The sequence below is a fragment of the Heptranchias perlo genome, chromosome 25 (genome assembly GCF_035084215.1).
Source record: "Heptranchias perlo isolate sHepPer1 chromosome 25, sHepPer1.hap1, whole genome shotgun sequence".
NCBI lineage: Eukaryota > Metazoa > Chordata > Chondrichthyes > Hexanchiformes > Hexanchidae > Heptranchias > Heptranchias perlo.
The window spans coordinates 21,144,926-21,162,508 of NC_090349.1; the positions used below are offsets into that span (position 1 = coordinate 21,144,926).

Genomic DNA, 17,583 nt, shown 5'->3' on the forward strand with positions numbered 1-17,583 from the left:
GGCTTATCAGGGGAATGTAGCAAGAGCCAAGACCGTAGCACCACGAGTGACTCAGCTGCACAGGAGGGGAGGAGAAAGAATGGGAGAACAATAGCGATAGGGGATTCCATTGTAAGGGGAACAGATAGACGTTCCTGCGGCCGCAGACGTGACTCCAGGATGGTATGTTGCGTCCCTGGTGCTAGGGTCAGGGATGTCACGGAACGGCTGCAGGACATTCTGAAGGGGGAGCGTGAACAGCCAGAGGTCGTGGTCCATATCGGTACCAACAACATCGGTAAAAAAAGGGATGAGGTCCTGCAAGCAGAATATAGGGAGTTAGGAAATAAATTAAAAAGCAGGACCTCTAAGGTAGTAATCTCAGGATTACTTCCAGTGCTACGTCCTAGTGAGAGCAGAAATAGGAGAATAGACCAGATGAATGCGTGGCTTGAGAGATGGTGTAGGAGGGAGGGGTTTAAATTCCTGAGGCATTGGGGCTGGACGGGTTGCACCCAAGCAGAACTGGGACCAATATCCTCGCGGGGGCATTTGCTAGTTCTGTTGGGGAGGGTTTAAACTAGTATGGCAGGGGGATGGGAACCAAAGAGCAGGTACAGATAGGACAAATTCAGACCAGGAAACGGGAAGTAGAAAAGCAGTTAGTGCCGTAGTTAGCGACTCATAAAGGCAAAAGAAGCAAAGGTTAAATAGTGTTCAGCACAGGAATTTGACGGGGTTGAAGGGTGTATACTTCAATGCAAGGAGTATTACAAACAAAGCAGATGAGCTAAGGGCACAGATAGACACACGGCAGCATGGTATCATTGCTATAACGGAAACCTGGCTTAAAGAGGGGGATAATTGGCAGCTCAATATCCCTGGATATAGAGTTTTCAGGCATGATAGAGTGGGTGATAAAAAAGGAGGGGGGGGGGGTGTAGCCTTATTGGTTAAAGAATCAATTACAGTTGTGAGAAGGGATGATATGCTAAATGGATCATCAATCGAGGCCATATGGGTTGAGCTGAGAAATAAAAAAGACAGTTACACTACTAGGAGTGTACTATAGACCCCTGAATAGCAAATGGGAGATAGAAGAACAAATATGTAGGCAAATTTCTGAGTGCAAAAATAAGAGGGCAATAATAGTAGGAGACTTCAACTACCCTAACATCAACTGGGATTCAAACAGTATGAGGGGCACAGAGGGTGCAAAATTCTTCATCGGTGTCCAGGAGAACTTTTTTTAGCCAGTACGTGACAAGCCCAAGAAGAGGGGATGCAATTCTAGATTTAGTCCTGGGAAATGAAGATGGGCAAGTGGGTGAAGTGACAGTGGGTGACCATATTGGGGATAGTGACCACAATTCAGTTAGTTTTAGCATTATTATGGTAAAGGACAGAGTTAAATCAGGAGTAAATGTTTTAAATTGGGGGAAGGCAAATTTTTACAGAACTAAGAAGTGATTTGGCAGAAGTGGACTGGACATAACTACTTGAGGAGAAATCAGTGGCAAGCCAGTGGGAGGCACTAAAAAGTTAAATTCTACAGGTACAGTGCAGACACGTTCCCTCAAAAAAGGGTGGCACTGCCAAATTTAGAGCCCCATGGTTGTCTAGAAGTATATGGGGCAAGATAAAGCAGAAAAAGAAAGCTTATGACTGTCACAGAAAACTAAATACTGCAGAAAGCCTAGAAGAGTATAGAAAGTTCAGGGATGATGTAAAAAAAGGAAATAAGGAAAGCAGAGAGGGCATGAAAAAATATTAGCTAGTAAGATTAAAGAAAACCCAAAGATGTTTTATCAGTACATTAAGAACAAGAGGATATCTAAGAAAAAGGTGGGACCTATCAGGGATGATAAGGGTAACTTGTGTGTAGAAGCAGAGGATGTGGGTAGAGTTTTAATTGAATATTTTGTCTCTGTATTCACAAAGGAAAGGGATGATCCGGACATAGTAGTTAAAGAGGAGAGGTGTGAAATATTGGATAAGGTCCTGAATTCCCTATTGGATTTATTAGTGACTATTATTTATATGAATATTATTTATTAGTGACTATCTTATATTTATGGCCTCCAGTTCTAGTCTCCCCCGCAAGTGGAAACATCTTCTCTACGTCTACCCCATAATTTTAAAGACCTCTATCAGGTTACCCCTCAGTCTTATTTCTAGAGAAGAGTCCCAGCCTGTTCAATCTTTTCTGATAGGTATATCCTCTCAGTTCTGGTATCATCCTAGTAAATATTTTTTGCACCTTCTCCTTTTCATAAAATGGAGACCAGAACTGTTCACAGTACTCCGTGGGGTCTAATCAAGGTTCAGTACAAGTTTAACATAACTTCCTTACTTTTCAATTCTATCCCTCTGGAAATGAACTCCAGTGCTTCTTTTTTAATGGTCTTATTAACCTGCGTCACTACTTTTAGTGATTTGTGTATCTGTACCCCCAGATCCTTCTGCTCCTTTTCTTTAGACTCTCATTTTCCAAGCAGTATGTGGCCCCTTTATTCTTCCTACCAAAATGTACACCTCACACTTATGTATATAGAAATTCATTTACTAATTATATACCCATTCTGCAAATTTATTAATGTCTTCCTGTATTTTGTTGCAGTCCCATACAACTCACACAAGACTTGGTGAGAATTCTGGAGAACAATTAGGGCTGTAGAAAATTTAAGTTCCACTATGTTTGATTGCTAATCAAACCACAAACTAAACAAAAAAAAAAGCAAAATAAACACTCCAGTGTTTATTGGTCCATTTAAAGTGCAGAGCATACTCTTTTGGATACACTGGCACTGGTGTAATGTTTCTGAAGTGTCTCATTGGCTGCAACACAAACCTGTGCTTGGACAGAAGAGTTATCCAAGCTGAGCTGAACATACTATTCCATTGATGTTTATTGAACCATTCTTAGTGTTTCAGGCAACAACTGGCTGCTGAGTGACTGTCACAGTCCAGTAGCTACTGAGACTAGATTCTCATAGCCCCGTGACTATGTCATTTGAATCTAGGCCAGCTTCAGACAGAATGTAGACTGCTCTTGATCGAATGTTATTGTGGATGTTGGACTGATTTAGACTAGCCAGCTAACTTATCAAAGTATGACTATTTTAATTCCCTGTCCCACTCTGACCTCAGCCTTTTACATCGTTCCTTCAAAACTCAACGGAAGCTCGAGGAACAGCACCTCATCTTTCGATTAAGCACTTTACAACCTTCTCGACTCAACGTTGATTTCAATAACTTCACATCATAACCACTGCTCCCATTATTTTGCACAGCAAGTGCTGGTAATGGTTCTGCTGTTGCCAGTCACAGCTCCTCTAGACCTGTCTTTTGTTTCTTTACTTGTCCCATTACCACCCTCCTTATCTTGCACCATCATCCCTTTTGTCACTTAATCAATCCTGCCCTCCACCCTGTCAGAGGCCTTCTCTTCCCTGACTCTGTACTTGCTTAAAAACTGTTTAATCTTCAACTTCTTCCAGTTTTGACAAAAGGTCACTGACCTGAAACATTAATTGTTTCTTTCTCCAAAGATGCTACCTGACTTGCTGAGTATTTCCAGCATTTTCTGTTTTTATATCAAAGTATACACTATCAAATCCTACTAGAACATAATTTGAGCAAAATCTCATCTACAATATTAACATTAATAAGATTTATATTAAGTACGTAGGTTTGGCAGGGCTTTGACATGCATGTTTTAGGGTGCCTTTAACAGCCTTCCCTCAATCAGGAGAACAGAAAAATAGGTTTATCATTTCAATCGCACTCAATTCCGACAGATTTCATGGTAGTTTACAACACACTACTGCAGATGAACTCTACTGATCTAGGATTGTAGCTGCTTTTATTCTTTCTGTGTATGCTTTAGTACCTGGTGCAGAGCCCTTTGCTTTATTTTTTCCTTGTTTTAAGACCCCAAAACACAGTACTTACGCTAAGAAAGCAGCACTTTTCCAAATACATCATAATATCTGCATGGAGTTCCATTATAAATTCCTACGTCCACATTTGAAAATGACCTGTGTAAAGTTGTCATGCTGTAATTACAGCCTCTTGCTGAGGTGCCTGAGTTTTGCATCTCCCAGCTTCTAAGTCTGAATTACTGAGAAACAGATAGGTTTCAACCAACTCTACTTTTCTGCTTTCCAAATCTGCTTCCCAAATTGCCATGAAGTTTTGCTTTTTAACACTAAATAATAAAAATAATTTATATATAAAGGGCCAAATGTATGACTTTAAAATGGGGACTGAATTATATAGCTGTGTGCCAGGTCAAATTATCACTTGCCCTCTAACCCCACTTCACCTGAAGACTACACTTGGTCTTCACTGCCTGTGTACAATGTCACAGGAGATTAACCTTTATTTACCAGTTTGACAGCAGTTCTGTGCTGAGCTTCAGTGTCCACTAGGTTCTGCTGAAATACTGCCCAAACTCATGATTAAGCCACCTGAGGGCAGAGAGCGCACCAGTATGGGATGAATTCGATTCAAGGCTGCAGAGACGAAACAATAGTGTATTTGAACTCAACGCCACACCTAATCTCCCATCCAAGTTTTTTTTTCCCCCCCCAAAGAATTACTTAAATAATTTGGACACCATTAGCAGAGTACAGACATGCTCAATAGAAAGAGCTGACAAAGTTACATTAATAATTCCCAATGTTAAATCAGGCCACAAAAGGTCTGATGCACATATCATATTTCACTGACTTTATTCAAACATCACAATTCAGTACAGACAACATCCTCTGTACCCAAAAAAGTAAATCAGCAACCTTTGTATTCAAAAGTAATGCACAATTTTTTGTATTAGCACCAGATATGTAGAATTTAAGAAATGTAAAAAAAAGCTTAATTTGCAAATAACGTACCAACCAGGCTATCAGCAACCATGCAGTGCATAAAGCCCAGCATAAAGTTTCCTGTTGGGTGGTCTGCTGACAGGCAACTGATCAATCATATAGGTTCACAAGTCGCAGAAGATGCAACATGTGCCCAATGTTATGGAACCTGTACTGTAACAATTCTGCCCTGTGGACCTTTATTTGTTTTGACTGTTTGCCATAAGAGGCTGAGATGGTGGTTTTGGCAGTACACCCTGAATTCAGCCAGTTCTGTCTCCCTCCATGATTTGTCTCGGTCAAGAGGATGCACAGCTGCAGGTCCTCCAGGCCACTCAGATTGAAAAAAAGTAGCCCTATTGGGAGTGAAACTTTCTCTTGTTCTTCATTAAGTTATTACAAAATGATAAAAGCTTTAAAAATCCCTTTACTTAGCAGATTAGCTGTAAAAATACATTAGCTAAGAAATCCTGCCTTAAACTTTAATTTGTGCGTGTTTTTGTTATGATCATGTTAAAATGGACTACCAGGTACATCAAATTTCATCAATTACACAACGATGCTGATGCAAGATTGCATTCAAAATAAAACTGTGCAATTTGGTAAAAGTTAGTGATTATTTTACCACAAATTACACCACAAATGGTGCTCAGACATTTATAATCATCCTCTCATTTCACAAATCAGCTTCATACGAGCTAACGCAAGTATATTTTAAGTAAGGTAGATGATAAACATAAGTGACTTAATCTGATTTAAAGTACTTTTTCTTTAATCTGGTAAATGTTCTTAGGTTTTCAGTTCCACTGCACCATCACTGGTAGAAACCTCCACAGATCAGGGTGGCCCATGTGCAGAAGGCTGCTGAAAGGGGATTTGCTCCACTGAAATGCTGGAACCTCGTCCCACGTTGGGCCATTCACTGCAATCATCCGATAGGTATTGTGCAACTCAAACGAGGTAACCTAGGCAATGACACAAGTCAGAGATCATCAAAATGAAATAACCTCACCTTTAGATAGCCAACTTGGTCATAATACTGGGCCCAGAGAAAAAATCCCTTGTAGAAATGGTTTGATTAATGTTTATTTTGGAGATAGTGTGCTTCTGGAACATAAGCCCGGTTGTATAAATAATACTTGCGTTTCACAATGAATTACTTTTGGAGTGCAGTGATTGTCTTTTTGTAAACTATATTGTCACAAAGTAGTGAAATAAACAACCCATTAAACCTGTTACTTTAGTTGAAGGAATGTTGACCATGGAATCTCATTGCCCTTCTTTGAACAGTGCCATGGGATCTTTAATGCTTTCCTGGGCAAGCAAATGGAACTTTATTTGAAGGATAGGACGTCAGACAATGTAATACTCTCTCAGAATGGCACCGAAGTGTCAGCCTAGATTATACACTTAACTCGGTGTGGGATTCAAACCCACAACTTTCTGACCCAGAGGTGAGAGTGCTGTCAAGTGAGCCAAACTCGTACTGCACATTTGCCTGGGAGGCTAACATACTAGCAGAGGGGTCATTAAAGAAGGAGGTAACAATACTATCACTGACAGGTTATTTACTCAAGAGTTCTTTCCTTGCTTAATTGTTAAAACTTTCTCTTAGCCAGAGCTCCTTTGTGAATTATGCAAATATCCATGTTAAAATTAGGATGAAATATCTACATTTTCAGGTGTTAGCTTGCACAACTGCTGAATATCAGATACCATTAGATTGTAAGCCCATGTGTTCTATGAGATGCATGGAAGATGAGTGGGAAAGAGAAAAATTAACACAAAAAGACAACAGTAAACTTGAAAAAAAGTTAAAATATCCTTTGTTCTGAATTAAAAATTTCTTTGTGTAAAAAACTGAAAATCTGAAACAGAAATTATTAAAATTGCACAGCAAGTCAGTCAGAACCTGAATGAAAGATAGATTATTGAATTCAGAACTCCTGTTGTTCTTATGAAGGGTCCCATCCAAATTGATATTTTCTCTTTCAGATGCTGACCAACCTGCTGTGTTTCTCCAGCATTTACTGTTTCCCCCCCCACCCCAATTCTTCTTTGTGTCATACAATACTATCTCAGAACCTCTCACCTTCATGTCTGTACCTCCATGTGAACGCAGTCCTAATGCTGAAAATGGGTACGTTCCATTGGCTGGATTGAGGTCAGATCTGGCCGAGATTGAATTCTCACCATTGCTTTTCGGATCACACTGCTGACACTCAGACAGAGGGTCGTACATAAAGTTATTATACCTGACAAATAAAAATGAATTGCAATAAATTATCTTGAAAAGAAAGTGAAAACATGAACAAAAGATCAAAATTATATTTAAATGTATTACTTTATATCAGAATGCCAGAAAGTTGGTAGTGCAATACACTGTAAAATCATATAGTATGAAAAAAATCTAAGCAGGAAATCCAAAAAAAATCAAGGACATAAAGTGCAGGGCACCATCACAATCCTCACATGACACTTCAAAAGTACTTCACTGGCTGTAAAGCACTTTGGGACATCCTGAGGTTGTGAAAGGTGCTATATAAATGTAAGTCGTTTTTGTTCTTTTAAAAAGATTTGGAGAAACCAAGAAGTGATAGTTAGGTGATTAACTTTGGGTTTAAAAGTCTGTACATTAAAGAGAGAAAAGTGAAAGAGACAGAGTTCTAATGTTTTGAGATCCTGTAAATATAAGAGTTGGGGATGTGCTTAGCCTGGTTTTTAACAGTGAAGATGCAGGGAGAAGGAAGCGTGTGTACAATAGCATATTTGGATTTGGAATATGTTCTTCATGGGTCGCAATGGAACAGAGTATACAGTAAGAGAATCTTCATATATCTTGATGAGAGCATACAGAGAAACGCAGGAGTCTGGAAGAATAGAACAAATAACTTCTTTGAATCTTCCAGGTTACATTTTTTAACCTCAGTCAAGGAAACTCATCACACCACATGCAGGCTAACCACCCCTCTCTCTGCAGAGAGGACAAAATCACTTAAAATGGGAGTAAATGGGAAGAATGACCTGCAAACTGCTTAATAGAATACTGTTAGATGATATATAAAAAAAAAAATCAGCAATGAGGTGATGCAGATATATAAAGGACAAAAAAAACGTGCAAATAGTGGAGGATGAAAAGACCTGGGAGAAGTCCAAAAAATGGTGAGAAAATAAAGAAAAATTGTCATTAAGATGGATCAAGATTTTTTTTACTATTACCACTACAGTAGCGTAGGTCTCAAACACAAGTGAATAACAATAAAAATTAATGATGGGAAAACAGAAACTGGCTGAATACAAAAAATTCTGCTTCAAAATTCAGTGCTCATAAAGTGGAACCCTGTTAAATTGAAAAGTCATTTTCATATAAGTTTACCATCTGGGTATATTAATGCACGTAAAACACAAGGATCCTGATTAATGGAAATGAATAGAAAAATGTTTTGGAACCTTATGAACTTTATATACAACAAGACATATTTTCACAGTAAAATATCTAATTTTGTGGATAAATTCTGAAATGCAAGACACATTTATCCAAATTTTGACTATAAAAGCTGATTTTAGACCAAGGACATTAAAGACACAGTTTTTTTAAGAATACTAGAGTTAGTTTCAATACATTAGTCTAAAATATGATTTAATCAAACCTGGTATTTCAGGTGGAACAATCCTGTTTAATTTCTTAAAAACACCCTAAATAGTGTTAATTGTGGTAGTTAGTATTTATCAGTTTCAAGCAAATGAACCAGCATCCAGGATTTTGAATCAATATACAGTGAGGTTTACCCAACTCCTGTGTGTTACTATAATGTACTAGCAACTCCAGAAGTTTAGGGTGATCCTCAATATGTTTACTAGCTTAAAAGATCAAAGCAATGCAGAGCCATTATCCTGGCTGATTCAGCTGCACGTACCTCATTAACTTAATCATTGAATTCATGTCTGTAACTAAAGTCTGGTTTCGACGGAATATCAGAGCTCGAGGACTCTTGTTATAACTGAACCAGTCTCCATATTCCTCTACCAGGGCTGGTATACCACTGGCATTAAAAATCTCGTCAAAATACCTGCAGAAATGAAAGGTTTAATAAGTATGAGTTATAGTTAACTCATCTAAATATATAATGGTTTGGATTTCATTATTTTATGTTTTGGTAAAAATATTTACTTACTCATCTTTTTCCCATTTTTCTCCCCTCTGGGTCTTCCCAGGTCACATGTCATCATAGCAGAGAGGGAGCAGCGTCTCATTCCTCTGCCATTGCTACTATGAACTGACGAGAGCAATGTGACCATGGGCCAGAGACAGTACTACCTCAGGTTTTCCCTCCCCACGGAGTGTTCTCCACTAAGGGCATACCAAAATCAATGTGGGCAAACCTGGGAACTCAGGGTAGTGCAGGAATATGTTTCTACATGCCACTACTCTGGCACTCTACATTGGTGCTCCAAATACATTGTGCCAGCTTTTCTCATGCAAAGTCTCATTTAAACAACCTGTAAGACATTAATAAAGAAAATTCTTATGGGGCACAAAATGTCAATGAAAATATAACCATTTATTTTAATAGGACAAATAATTGTTCCATAGAAAATTACTGATGGGATTATCTCATCCAGTTATACTCAATCTGCTTGCACCTAAATGCATGCATTCTTTATATTGTGCCTTGTGTAATCAGCTAAAAAGAACAGTTAGGCAGTACCACTGTGGCTGTAATTCACTTTCATTCTGTGGTGCTCAGCAATTAATGAAAATTGGATGACCAGTTCTGCCAGGAATGTATAAAAACACATTGCTGATGGAGAGACACAAAACATGACTCTTATTCATCGTTATATCAACTCTGATAACATAGGATAGGATGGAGTGGGATGAAGTAAACAATGAGCTAATTAGCATCACTCAGGACCTGGCACAGGAACAACTGGTTTCTGGCCTTTGAAGATGTCAGAAGTGAAGAAAAGGGAGGGAAAGAAAAAGAGCAGGCTAGAGAGAGAAAAATGACAGCACAAGAAATAATTCAAAAGAAAAAAAGCAGAGAACCAGACTTGAATGCGATTGCTGCCTCAATTAGCCTTCTGACACTAACTGTTCAGAGTCATACAAGAACAGCGACTAGAGAGAGACAGAGAGAGAGAGCGAGAGAGAGGAAAGTAAGAAACAATGCAAGAGCATGTTTTTTTATGGAGTGCAGACAAGAATGTTATTAAGCTATGGGATAGGAGGGTAATACCTTGAATTTGACTTATGGAGACACAAGAACACAAAACTACAAACATTAGCTTACAGAGTCAATGTTAAGCTGAATCCATCAGAACCCACACTTACGGTATGTTGTAACTGGCCCAGTACCCCTTCTGCATCAGCTCATCTGTTTTATCAGCAGTAACTATTTGCCCACTGCAATTGCACAGAAGGAAGTCACATGAGAAATTATGAAATACAACAGCAAAACATACACGGTAGCAATCTGTAGAATAAAATCAACAATCTATTCTAGCTACATAGGTGGCCTAGGCAAAAATCAAAAGAAAACTTCAAAGTTACATCAAAAGGATTTATTTACCAAAAAATTGAAATAATGAATGAATGAGAATTTTTCCAAGATGGATTATTCCAGGAAAGAAAAACACTGATGAATCAAGCAGATCTTATTCATACTTACGGTATTTGTTCCAGAATTGTCAGCAAGTTCCCTTTAATATTAAACTGACCCGGTGTAAAATAGTTATAGTTCACAATCATCCATTGATTATTGTAGCTGTAAAAGAAAAGGAGAACACTATAAAATCTTAATGTTTCGTCATCACAGGTGTACAACAATCTGCATTATGCAGTAGGTCATTATAGTGCCCATTAAAGCACAGTGAATAAGCGTTAAAGTGACGGGGAAGATACAGTCACGAATGTGCACCAAGGAAGATCCAGATTATGATCAGTCTACCAATATCAGAGAATTTCCAGCCTATAATTTGCACTCTGTACATATACAATAATCCACATGCACTTTCAGCCACTTTGCTATATCACACGGTCAAGTAATAAAAAAAGTTTATTACAGGTCATGTCAGATGCTTACTGGTGCACTGCCCCCCAATCCAGGAATTTGTTATTCAATTACATTAGAGTCATAGAGTTATACAGCACGGATAGAGGCCCTTCGGCCCATCGTGTCCGCGCCAGCCATCAAGCCCAATCTAATCTAATCCCATATTCCAGCATTTGGTCCGTAGCCTTGTATGCTATGGCATTTCAAGTGCTCATCCAAATGCTTCTTGAATGTTGTGAGGGTTCCTGCCTCCACAACCCTCTCAGGCAGTGAGTTCCAGACTCCAACCACCCTCTGGGTGAAAAAGTTCTTTCTCAAATCCCCTCTAAACCTCCCGCCTTTTACCTTGAATCTATGCCCCCTTGTTATAGAACCCTCAACGAAGGGAAAAAGCTCCTTAGTATCCATCCTATCTGTGCCCCTCATAATTTTGTACACCTCAATCATGTCCCCCCTCAGCCTCCTCTGCTCCAAGGAAAACAAACCCAATCTTCCCAGTCTCTCTTCATAGCTGAAGCGCTCCAGCCCTGGTAACATCCTGGTGAATCTCCTCTGCACCCTCTCCAAAGCGATCACATCCTTCCTGTAGTGTGGCGACCAGAACTGCACACAGTACTCCAGCTGTGGCCTAACCAGTGTTTTATACAGCTCCATCATAACCTCCTTGCTCTTATATTCTATGCCTCGGCTAATAAAGGCAAGTATCCCATATGCCTTCTTTACCACCTTATCTACCTGTTCCGCCGCTTTCAGGGATCTGTGAACTTGCACACCAAGATCCCTCTGACCCTCTGTCTTGCCTAGGGTCCTCCCATTCATTGTGTATTCCCTTGCCTTGTTAGTCCCTCCAAAGTGCATCACCTCGCACTTTTCCGGGTTAAATTCCATTTGCCACTGTTCCGCCCATCTGACCAACCCATCTATATCGTCCTGCAGACTGAGGCTATCCTCCTCGCTATTTACCACCCTACCAATTTTTGTATCATCAGCGAACTTACTGATCATACCTTTTACATTCATATCCAAGTCGTTAATGTAGACCACAAACAGCAAGGGCCCCAGCACAGATCCCTGTGGTACCCCACTGGCCACAGGCTTCCAGTCACAAAAACAACCTTCGACCATCACCCTCTGCCTTCTGTCACTAAGCCAGTTTTGTATCCAAAGTGCCAAGGCACCCTGGACTCCATGGGCTCGTACCTTCTTGACCAGTCTCCATGTATACCACATCCACTGCGTTACCCTCATCCACACGCCTAGTCACCCCCTCAAAAAATTCAATCAAATTAGTCAGACATGATCTTCCCTTGACAAAGCCATGTTGACTATCCCTGATTAATCCTTGCTTCTCTGGATGGTCCAAAAAAGGAGAGATTCTATATTGAAAATTATGGGGCAGATTTTTCTGCACCTATATTAAGGCTCTTGGATCAGTTGGGCACAATGAATAGAGGAAAATCAGACAGGGAGGAGCACATGCCCCTAACCAGGTCTGCCCAATTTTCTATCCATCATTTTAAAAATCGGCAGAAAATCAGGCAGGCTCCGATAGGCATACACTCCTCCCCACCAAAAGCCTCAGGTACAGAAACAGGAGAATTTGTAATATATGTTCACAAATATATTTTAAGCCAGTAATATATTTTCAGAGGGAGGGAATTCAAATTTTATGACACTGATACATTGTTCATGTTTTGCCCTCAGAGTTAAGATATCATTGGAACTGTAAATGTATTGCAAACAGTGTCCAAGTGTTCATGTGATATCTACTTTCTGATAACTGAATTCTATTTAATTGGTCACAAGTCTGTAATACTTGGATATCTAATTTTTGTTATAAAATATAAAGAAAATTAAATAGAACATCTTAAAAACACACACTTATAGCCTATAGTGTATATACTTAACACGATCACAGTAGAGAAAAGTGCTCATGATTTCCCCATTCACCAAGTTCTTGGCTTTGGCCGAGACGTTGGGGGAGGCCCTTAAATATCACCCTTTACACTCACATTGAGCCCTTCATGAGACTTTTGAAGTTTCAGATATCAATTGAATAAGCAGCAGGAATGCAATGAGAAAAACACACTCAAAAGCATGTACACTCAACTAAAACCCACACACTGCACATATAGCAGTTTTGTTAGGGAAATACAATAGAATTTTATTATTTTAATTTGTGTTGTGCTGATACCACCAAGCATTTAGAAATATTTCAAATAGAGTTAAATGTAATCTTTTGGGGAGCTGAGTAATATCACTTGAGGACAGGAGAAAAATCATTCTAACTTTAAAACTAAATCCTCAACGTGATGAAAAAAAGAGGAAAATTACCTATACAAGTTTATATTTTAAATAGTGGCATTTTAAAAAAAAGTCAAGAGTCACCATTTATGGGTACCGAAGCTTATACATGTCTAACTTTGGGCTCACTAAACATCTCAGATCCTGGAGTCTGAATCAATGAAATCACTAGTGAAATATGGCAAAAATCAAATACATTTCTAACGATGATTATACTGCAGGCACTGATTTGAGACCTATTCCTGCAAAAAAACATTGTGGAGCAGACAGTGTTAAGTTATGCTGCCAGCAGTATATTGCTCTCTAGTCAGGCCATTCTAACTTTGCACATGTATGTTTACAAGCATGAATGGAGGCCTAATCCTCAAGTGGCAATTAGATTTTCAATGTTAGTGAAGAATCAACATTGGAAAAATATAAAATTGGACTTTTTAAAAAAAGTCACTTGCAATTACAGGTTCTTAAGGTGGTCTCTCTCACCTCTTGCTCAGCTTCTTCATTCACAACCTGTAATAGTCTTATACCTGGATTGATTTATTTTAAGAAGTTATTCACACATCAAGTTTGTCTTTACAAAAAAAAGTCCATAAATCTCCTCTTCTAGTGCAACAGATTTTTTTTTCTGATCTGACATGTGGAAACCGATCATCTTACTCAAGAGGTTACTTTATAAATCAGAGTTTTTCTTTGCCTAATGTAGAGTCCATGCTCTCTCCCTGCAGGGGCAGCATAGAAAAATGAAAAAAAAGCCACAATCATTAAGGTAACGAATAGCTGTTTATGGATTTCCAGAATACATTGGGAGAACAGTGTACACATCTCAAAACAGCTTGTAGTAAACAAACAGCTGCGCAGTACAATAAAAGGCACTTGAGATTAATAGAACTTACGTGCCACTGTTGAACTTCTTAAAAATAGCAGCCCATTCCGCACCATTTGTAGCCAGTCGATTAGCTACTATATTCCTTAACCACTCCATCACAGAACCAATGGGCAGCACAAACTTCCACAATTGTGCGTTATTATTACCTATTGTGGTTTCTAGAGTGACCTAACAGGAAGAATGAAAGAAATATAATTTTTAATAATGCATCTGTTCTTTCAGTACTTTTACAATGAAAGTGTGTCATCTATGTGACTAAGCATGTCATTTTTTTCTTTTTCCTCATTTCCAATTAGTTCTTTTCTACTCTCATTATTCATAATATGGGAAACCTTTCTCCCCAATTATAGTCTACCAAAAATAGCACCAAATCACATTCTTCTGAGATACAGCCGCTATCATAGTTCCTCACCCAACCCTCTAAGACACTCCTTAATAGAATTTTTTCACACATACAAAAAAAAATCAAACCTGGCTCCAAACAACTTCTACAAGTAGCAACACCCCCCCCCCCACCCCCACAACTGGGTTACTGAGTATCCTGGACTCCTCCCCCCACCATACACTTCATAATCCCCATCAAGCCCGCTAACTCCCCATGTTCGGAGGACCAATGCAACTGTAAACAAAAATGTGCATATGCCTAGATAGGAGTCTGCCTCTGATATGAAACACTGCAATTCCCAGGCGCGTCTCCTCCATTGTCCAACTGAATGGGACTGCTCTTGCCCGATTCCACTCTTGCCTAACCAGTTGTAGCCAGAGAATCTCGTGCATTGGCTTCTCTTCCTGCCCCATTACCTTTAGAGTCCCCCAAAGATCTATCCTTGGCTCCCTTCTATTTATCATCTACATAGTGCCTCTTGGCAACATCAACCGAAAACATGTAAGGTTCCACATGTACAATGACGACATCCAGCTCTACCTCACCACCACCTCTCTCTCGACCCCTCCACTGTCTGTGTTGTCCGACATCCAGTCCTGGGTGAGCCAAAATTTTCTCCAACTAAACACTGAAGCCATTGTCTTCAGCTCTCAGTACAAACTCCGTGCCCTAGCCATCGATTCCACCGGCCACTATGGGCAGCACAAACTTCCACATCAGACTGTTTGCAACCTCTGCATCTTATTTGACCCTGAGCTGAGCCTCCAACCCCACATCCTATCCATCACAAAGACTGCCTACTTCCACTTCCATAACATCACCCTTTTCCACCCCTGCCTCAGCCATCTGCTGCTGAAACCTCAAAGCTTTTGTTACCTCCAGACTCGACGATTAAAATGCTCTCCTGGCTGGCCTCCTATCTTCCACCCTCCCATTAACTTAAGCTCATCCAAACCTCTGCTGCCGGTATCCTAACTCGCACCAAGACCTATTCACCCATCTCTCCTGTGCTCGCTGATCTACATTGGATCCCAGTCCATCAATGCCTCGACTTTAAAAATCTCATTCTCGTGTTCAAATACCTCCATGGCCCCACCCCTCCATATCTTTGTAACCTCCTCCAGCCCTACAACCCTCCGAGAACTCTGCGTTCCTCCAACTCTGGCCTCTTGTGCATCTCACTTCCTTTGTCCCACTATTGGCAGCCGTGTCGTCAGCCGTTGAGGCCCTAAACTTTAGAGATCTTTCCCTAAACCTCGCCACTGCTTTAAGATACTCTTTAAAACATACCTCTTTTACCAAGCTTTTTGTCACCCGTCCTAACATCTCCTACTTTGGATCGGTGTCAATTTTTGTCTGATTGCGCTCCCGTGAAGCGCCTTGGGATATTTTACTACGTTAAAGGCGCTATATAAACGCAATTTGTATTGTTTATAACCAATAGCCCAATGCACGCATGTTCAGAAGTCCAATTCTGATCAACGTAATCATGTCTATTTACTCATTTCAACAGTGTTACTGCGTTCCTTGGGGAGACACACAAGACATTTGGCAGGGGGGGGTGGGGGAGGAAAGAAAAAGACAAACACACATGGTGAGGGAAAGGAGACAATGAGATAGACACAAGGGTAAGCAGTAAGGAGAAATGGGAGAGGGAGGTGGGCCATCTCTGACTCTTGTGAATGCAAGGAGCAGTTACTGTCAGGCTTAGCAAGCTCAAAAACTCCACTCTCTGATTTACCATGAGTAATGCCACAAAAGATCTGCTGGTATGTGTGTATGTATTAAGGTCATTAAAGAACTAGCACTGAGAAAATGACTAGAGATTTAAAAATACACAGCAAGAAATTGCTCACCAATCCACTGCTCAAGATGTAGAAATCATCACCAGAAAATAGAGCCCCTGGGTAAGATGAAAAAGCCTGCTCCTCTCCTGGAATGATGAAGTCACCTAAGCAAAGAAAACAAAAGGAATGAGAAAGTAGATTTTAATAATGGTAGGTCCTGTCATACCATCCAATTTCCAGAACCTCATGACTATAAATCTTTCTTTTAAAAAGCAACCTTCCTGTTTACATATCTACCAATGAGTAAATAGGTACAATTGCAGTCAGATTTTAAGCATTCCTACTTTGATGTTCATATTTTTGGAATGTCCCAAATCGATGCATTTATTGAAGGTAAGAACATAAGAAATAGGAGCAGAAGGCCATATGGCCCCTCGAGCCTGCTCTGCCATTCAATAAGATCATGACTGATCTTCTATCTTATCTCCACTTTCCCACCCTATCCCCATATCCGTCGATTCCCTTAGTGTCCAAAAATCCATTGATCTCAGTCTTGAATGTATTCAACATCTGAGCATCCACAGCCCTCCGGGGCAGAGAATTTCAAAGATTCACAACCCTCAGTAAAGAAATGTTTCCTCATCTCAATCCTAAATGGCTGACCCCTTATCCTGAGACTATGATCCCTACTTCGAGACTCTCCAGTCAGGGGAAACAGCCTCTCAGCATCTACCCTGTCAAGCCCTCTAAGAATTTTATGCATTTCAATGAGGTCACCTCATTCTTCTAAATTCCAGATAATATAGGCCCATTCTACTCACTTTCTCCTCATTGGACAACCCTCTAATCCCAGGAATCAATCTAGTGAACTTTTGTTGCACCTCCTCTAAGGCAAGTATATCCTTCCTCAGGCAAGACCACCAAAACTGTACACAGTACTCCAGGTGTGGTCTCGCCAAAGCCCTGTACAACTGTAGCAAGACATCCTTACTCTTATACTCCAACCCCCTTGCAGTAAAGGCCAACATACCATTTGCCTTCCTAACTGCTTGCTGTACCTGCATGTTAACTGTCTGTGATTCATGTACAAGGACACCCAAATCTCTGACTACTAACATTTCTTAGTCTCTCACCTTTTAAAAAATATTCTGCTTTTCTATTCTGCCTACCAAAGGTAATTAAAAAAAAATTTAAGTGAACATTTTATGCAAATCTTGGGCCGAGTGCTGGAACACAGAACACTTCCATTTCAGGCAAACAGTATCAGCATCAAGCACTCCCTAGCCAGAGTAAAGCTCTATCTTTGCTCATCAACAATGAACTG

The 17,583-nt window shown here is 39.9% G+C and overlaps 1 protein-coding gene across 1 annotated transcript in view; it reads right to left on the bottom strand.

Moving 5' to 3' along the window:
- Window positions 1-4,698: 4,698 nt before the first annotated feature.
- The window catches only part of plbd2 (phospholipase B domain containing 2), a 29,733-nt gene continuing 16,848 nt past the window's right edge, over window positions 4,699-17,583 (bottom strand). The window contains exons 6-12 of the mRNA XM_068005719.1: window positions 16,329-16,423; window positions 14,095-14,255; window positions 10,517-10,612; window positions 10,180-10,251; window positions 8,762-8,914; window positions 6,937-7,099; window positions 4,699-5,809 (exon numbers count right to left, since the gene is read on the bottom strand). Of these exons, the coding sequence (XP_067861820.1) occupies window positions 5,642-5,809; window positions 6,937-7,099; window positions 8,762-8,914; window positions 10,180-10,251; window positions 10,517-10,612; window positions 14,095-14,255; window positions 16,329-16,423 (908 nt within the window). The 3' untranslated portion in view covers window positions 4,699-5,641. The remainder of the gene's footprint in view (window positions 5,810-6,936; window positions 7,100-8,761; window positions 8,915-10,179; window positions 10,252-10,516; window positions 10,613-14,094; window positions 14,256-16,328; window positions 16,424-17,583) is intronic.